Raw genomic sequence first — 6,917 nt, forward strand, 5'->3', positions numbered from 1 at the left:
ACTATGTTTAGCATGTATCTATTTAACTCATATTTCTCTTGGATTCTCGAGAATAGATGCCATTTTTATCGTTTGCGATAACAACTATAACAGTAATAAATTACGATGATGAAGTATACTAAACCACCATTTCTTTTGAAAAACAATTGAATGAAACTTTTAAAGCGCTTTGATTAAAAGATGATATTTGGATCCTTGCAAATTACATCATTATAATTGATGATAACAATTTTCTTTTTTTTTAAACTATGTTTGTAGCTTTGTTTTTCCATAGCGCTAGGAATTGAACTTACCAAACACTACATTTGTGTAATGGATTCATTGGAGAACCGAAAGGACAGTTATAGGCTTCAGCAAAGTCCTTCGAGTTAGACAGCGGTCCAATCACTCTTATAATACCGGGGGAATGTACTGACGATCGTATTTTCGTCAAAGCATCTTCGGGTCGCATAGATCCACACCATATTTGCGCATAGTTCAGGAAGAAAAGCTGATCGTGCGTCATGTTCATACCAGGAAGATCCAGCTCCGGTCCATGAAGGTCGACCCACTTTCGATAAGCCTAAAAAATAAAACATACCTATTTTATGCCATGCGAAATATTTGATATAGTACGGATTATTATTCTTTTTTTTTTCGTTTGTGATTTTATATTCACTTAGGTGTTTTGTAAGAACGCCATAATTGTTTTTTTGATACACGAAAAAAAAAAATACTCTACAGATGTATATCAGCTAGACTTACCCTAAAAGACTGTTTGAGTCCTCCGTTGTCTGCTATGTTTTCGCCTTGTGTCATTCTACCATTCATGAACAAATTAACTTCGTTGATTTTATATCGCGAATACTGATCTATAATACACTGCGCTCTTTCTCTAAAAGCTTTAATGGTTGCATTGTTCCACCATTGCATCATATTACCATCCTTATCAAATTGGCGTCCTTTATCATCAAACCCGTGCGTTATTTCATGACCAATTACAACACCAATACCACCATAGTTCAATGATTTAGGAAAATGTTGACTGTAAAACAAAGGTTGAAGTATTCCGGCTGGGAAAACTAAAACGCGAAAAATAGAAAAAGCGCATAAATATCAAAGCTAACATGATTAGCATGATGTGCTTACCTATATCATTTTTATTTGGATTGTAGAATGCATTGACTACTGCCGGTTCAGTTGCCCATTTGTCCTTATCAACCGGTTTTCTTAGCAACTGTAAGTTTCGTTCAGCGTCCCATTTAAGAATATTTAAAATATTGTTGATAAAATGATCCTTGAATATAGTTAGCTATAAGTAGAAGATTGTTATGAGATTATAAGTTAGTAATTTATTTTTTTAACTTATGGCGTAGTCGTAGTCTAAAAATAGTTAGTTGTGAAACGAATTGCATAATGAAGATTTCTACAGCACGTGTCGTACATTTATCCAACGAGGCTTGTATCGTGCTTCTCAGTGCTTGAATAAGAACAACCCAACAAACATTTTTGCTGTATAAGAGTTGAACAAACCACTCTTAAGCAAACTTTAGCTTAAGAACCTGTTATTCAGTTTGTTCTGTTTCTTGGGAACCACGTGTTCTGTCATGTTAGACACAATACTTGAAACGAGTGCGAAAAAGTAGGCCGTTGTGATATTGCGACATTTGCACTTATTTAAACTCGACTGAAATTCATTATTATCACAGTCAAATTTTGCTTGACAGTTCATGACAGGGTCGTCTGATGCAGTTAAACGAAATGTGTTTGATTTGTGTGAAATGTAGTTGAGAAATGTTGTTAAATAAATGCATAAATGAGAAACCGAATACTAAAACGGCAAGATTGAAAATTATGGTGTTAAGTTCATTAAAAGTGTTTGGCATCCTTTTCCAGCCATTATGATATCATGCAGATAAATTTTCAAAAAAAAACCTGGTTTGCTGAAAAAACCAAAAGTTGTTTGTTCATTTGTGTATATAATTGGTATATTTAAAATCAGGTTATTATGAAAACGATCGATTAATTGTCGAAATTATCTACAGTACCTGTCATAAGTATAGACTCACAAAAAAGTATTGCAACAATATTGCATCACTCAGACTTATCTCAATATCTCTAAAACCAGAACACCAACAACAATGCTGCCTTCAGAAAAATGGGTGCTTTTTGGCTTCAAAATAACTTTGCTGAAGACAGCATTTTTGAAAGTCCTCAGGTTTTTGAGATATCGAGGTGAGTCAATGTGATGCAATATTGTTGCAATACTTTTTGTGAGTCTACACTTATGACTGGTAGTTTTAGTATATCTACTAGAGTGGGTCAACGTTGTATGGAGAAACTTTAAATTTGATCGTATCAACCCGGAACAAAGCTTTTTCAATGTATATTAGCGTCCAAAACAACTGTGCAAAATTTGGGAGCGATTGGTTGCTTCCCCGTATTCCGCATTGCGATTGAAATTTGAATGGAATTTAATATAGAAAAACGTACTATTTTGCATTTTTCTCATAAATTGTATTTTTTCCTCTGAAACGATCTAACTAATGATGTTGAATTTTAGCCTAGAATATGCCAAAAACTTTGCCGAAGACTGCAAAGTAATCCGACGCTTGTGAAAAAAGTTATTCGCTTGGTAACTTAGGCCAAAGAGAGTGATTTTATTATTTATGTTATTTCTTTACATGTTAAATGTTAAGTTTTTTTTTTGGTTTTTATTTCTGTGTATTTTAACTAAAGCTAATTCTACACTTGTTAAGTTAAATGTTAAGCACGACCGGGCAATCTGTACGTTATAAATTTTTGCACAAGTGTCGGATTCCTTTGCGATCTTCGGCAAAGTTTTTCGGCATATCCTAGGCTATACGTCGACGTTAAGCCTTTAGTTAAACATTAGTTAGATCGTTTAGACGAAAAATTTCAATTTATGAGATAAATGCAAAAAAAAAGCACGTTTTTCCATATTAAATACCATACAAATTTCAATCGCAATGCGGAATACGGGGAAGAAACTAATCGCTCCCAAATTTTGCACAGTTGCTTTGGACGCTAGAATGAATCGAAAAAGCTTTGTTCCGAAAAATCGACTTTGTTAACCCAGTCTAATATCTACCGTTAGATTTTCAGCTAGGATAAACTAGAAACGGATCGATAGTTTTTCACCATTTGAGAAATTAGTTGGTAATACTTAAAATTTATAGAAAAAATAGCGACGTTCTTATTTTGGTTTTAGCTTGACTGAAGTATTATGGATACTTCTGTTATTGGCAGTATCACACCTCTTCTAATTTATCCTGACGAAATTCTAACAGTAGACGAATAACTCAATCAGTTTAGATATCACTTGCATTTATGTACTCCTTTTCCAATTCTTGAGGGTTGGTCAATATTTCAGGATAGCCGATCCGTTCGTTCATTGCATCAGCTTTCTCCTTAGCTACGGCTCTCGTTTCATCATCCATCCAATGGATATCTGCCAACAGTTCGTTGAATGCCTCCCTTATGGTATGTATCATTTCCAAGGCAGTTTCTTTACTCTCTTGATTAAAATTATCTCGTATAAATAAAGCACCAACAGCCATGCCGAGCTTCTTGTTTGTCCATTCTACGCACTGAGACCATCTATGACGTTCAGATTGAATGCCGAGTAATATTTTTCTAAATTCAACCCGTTCCTTCTGATAATCATCGATCATATGTGTCATTATCGACATCACAAATCGCCAAATGGCATAATTATGAATGATTCGTTTATCAGTTACATTAAGGATACGTCCCATTTCTATCAAATATGGCATTGCGTAGCTAACGATAGCCTCATTTTCTTCAAGCTGTACACTACCTAATGTGGTCTAGAAATAGAAAAATAATTAATTGTTATTTAATACTTGAATTTGTTGTGCATTACTTGTAAATACTCTTTCCAATTTATTTGTGGAACTTGATTCTGTAGCTGCTGCAACGTTATTTTTGTGTAAATTGCGCTAGTATCATGTCTATCTGCTTCTGGAAGTGAAGCATTTGCTAATCGCACTTCGAAATTGATAACTTCCATCAGTTCTTTGGATGCAATTGTTGGGTCTCCCCCAAGGAGAATAGCTATTTGCGTCATATAGTGATGATAAGCCTTCAGGTCCCCTTCACTACTCTGTTTTAAATAATAATCTCTCGATGGAAGAGCCAACACTAATTGGTCGATCTGTAATAGAATATAATAGAAGAGATTGTTATATATTATTGGATGCCCTTACAAGACTGTTGAGGTTACAACAATGGTCTTTAACAAGGATTGATGAAAACGTGATTTCTCATAGTCAAAAATAAATACATTGCAAAACCCATGTGAACCAAGAACTTTCAAATACTATTTAGAAAACATGCTAGTATTCTTGATTGTTTTTGAAAGTTCTTGCGGTCTATATAGCCAGAAATATTCAAATCGAAAAAAGCATGAAAAAATGACATTTTTAGGGGTTTGGTTGCAGCATTCACTAACCTGAAGAATATTTCTAGATGAATTTTTGTCATCTGCACCGACGTATAACTCCACTAGCACCGGTTCACTGTACACTCCTCGTAAAGTTCCTATTAAATGTTCAATACTAGTATTTGGAAGCGTCCAATTTTGCTCGATAACAGGCCAACCTCCAAGGGACTTCAAAACGTTGCGTATTGGTTTTATCCCTATTTTCCGGATTTGCTCTGAAAACAAACAATATTTTATTTCAAAAACGTTTTGATTTTAAAACGACATCAGTTGGTACATCGATTGTCATTAGCTTATAGGACCTGGACCTCACTAAATGTATATCAAATCCTTACAAAGATATGCTCATGTTATATCAAATATACTTACGGAGATCCATACAACTTTTATAGAACATCTTCGCTTTCAATGTCGCTTGATTATCATTCACGTCCACTGATTCTTCAAGAACCCCTTTAAGTATTACTTGTTGTTGATCAGCTAGAACCTAAAACATCAAAGAAAGTATTATTTTTGGTTCTTCTAAAGCAATAATTTAACAAAACGTTGAAAGGATGAAATAATAAAAGACAAACAAATAAAATAAAAATAAATTGCTTGGCGAAAATTCATCCCTTTTATAATTATAAGCACTTTTGCTTGTCATATGATTTTTTGTCATTGATTATTTCAAACCGTAATAGGAAAACTACATGCGATGCTTTGCGAAATTACCTCAAAAGTGCTTATGGAACTTCTATCTTCTGGTATTACATGCTTCTTGTTCCATGTACCACAAGCAAATTGAAAAAAGTCCTTGCAAGGATCGACCGTGCGGTCCATTGCTGCTAATAAGGAAGATGCTAAAATGGTTTTTAAGTTCATATTATATTTTTATACTAAAATGGTACACTAAATACAATACCTGTTCTTACGCATTCTTCTGTTAAACAAATATTATGAGCAGTATGAAAAGCTTGTTGGTTGTTCTGGCAAATTATTACACTAGAAAATATATAGCCGATTGTCAAACCTATCGTCAAAATTACGAAGGATGCTACTATAATTTTAATTTTGTTGCGACTGTTACGTTCGTTCCAACTTTGCACATGAGGTGAAGTGTTGCTGACGTATTGGTTTTGGATAGTGCTTCTAGCCATGGTACCAGAAGTGAAATTTACTACGACCGATTTGATTTGTTTTGCACCAAGGCTCTCATCACCACTTTCATGTAGAATATCCTTATCTTCTGTAACTTCTGACGGCCTTGAAATTTGCTGTGCTCCACTCTCATTTATGCTAGTAACGTATCCGTTAATGGGGTCGTACTGTTTGACATGATTTTCTTTTGCATCTGTTTTGTAGTTGACATCATTCAATAAACTTTTTTCAGCTTTTATGCTCATTTTATCAGCAAATCATCGGTCACGGAAACTGTAAATAAATTAATTTTCCCTAAAAGTAGAAAGATAGGTTAGTATGATCTACACAGTTTAATTTCAAAGTACAAAATTAATGGAACTTAGATAGAAATCAAAAGTGGATCAGCATGGTTTAAGACGGCAAAAAAAAAACATACTGAGAATACTATATACATTATGTGTGTTGTGGATTTTGCAATAGAAAATAATCTCACTTGGATGTGCACATATTTGTGAAGGATAACTTCAAAACCTATGAATCTTCGCGCGTTTTGACATACTACCAACCAAATTAAAACCAATGCTTTCTGCGTCTGAGTTGTGTGCGGTATTATGAATTATTCAATGAAAACATCTTCATTCACTAAGATAGTATTTGGCATTCATGCTGTCTTCTAAATCGTCACTTGGATTAAATGTAAAGCAATTTTTCAATGCACACAACAGATTAAAGAACGCCGAACTTTGAGCGATAAACGATAATTCTTATCACCGAACATTGATTGAAACAAACACGCGAGGCTGATTAGTATGAAATACATGTAATGATGAATAACTAATGCTCACGTTCTCACAGACCATGCGCGTTTCGAGAGATTCCAGAAAGCTGACAGTAAATCGAAGGATGTTTTTCAGCTATTCAAAAAATCCATTTAGAAGGCACATTCACTTTTGTTATTCCACAATTGACATTGAAAAACTGCTCCTCGTGTATCCAGCTACCTTCTGAAATGTAAATTATGTTAAAAGCAATAATTACAAGCTATATTGTTAGTGCTTTCTCGTATAATACTCTAGGTCACCTTCTTTCAGCAACGTTCTTCACGATACTACACAGTAACCATTCGCAAGGAAGGTATGAGAGTAAAATTTGGCAGTCAATGTTGCGTGAAAGACTATCGTTTCTCTCATTGAGCACATGTCTTTCTGTTTACATTCTCTCCGCAAAAATAAAATAGAGTATGTAGTTTACCTCGTTTACTTCGCCCTAATGGTAGATTGATATTCTAATTATAAATAACGGAATTTAAATTATGCATGCAATAGAGATG

At 34.2% G+C, this 6,917-nt stretch overlaps 1 protein-coding gene across 5 annotated transcripts; it reads right to left on the minus strand.

The window, feature by feature from the left end:
• Nucleotides 1-6: 6 nt before the first annotated feature.
• Nucleotides 7-6,917, minus strand: LOC109409654 (neprilysin-1). 5 transcript variants are annotated; one of them, XM_019683115.3, is made up of 11 exons: nt 6,669-6,916; nt 6,433-6,591; nt 5,370-5,899; nt 5,180-5,307; nt 4,835-4,952; nt 4,475-4,680; nt 3,887-4,177; nt 3,327-3,830; nt 1,129-1,291; nt 745-1,061; nt 7-562 (listed from the first exon to the last, which is right to left on the minus strand). In XM_019683115.3, the coding sequence occupies exons 3-11, from the start codon at nt 5,848-5,850 to the stop codon at nt 290-292; spliced, it is 2,481 nt and encodes an 826-aa protein (XP_019538660.1). In that variant the 5' UTR covers nt 5,851-5,899; nt 6,433-6,591; nt 6,669-6,916; the 3' UTR covers nt 7-289. The 5 variants fall into 5 exon arrangements, with proteins under 5 accessions (XP_019538660.1, XP_062698904.1, XP_029725990.1 ...); XM_062842920.1 differs by having other exon boundaries at nt 6,659-6,916; XM_029870130.2 differs by having other exon boundaries at nt 6,445-6,917.

Source organism: Aedes albopictus, chromosome 1, assembly GCF_035046485.1.
Source record: "Aedes albopictus strain Foshan chromosome 1, AalbF5, whole genome shotgun sequence".
Lineage (NCBI taxonomy): Eukaryota > Metazoa > Arthropoda > Insecta > Diptera > Culicidae > Aedes > Aedes albopictus.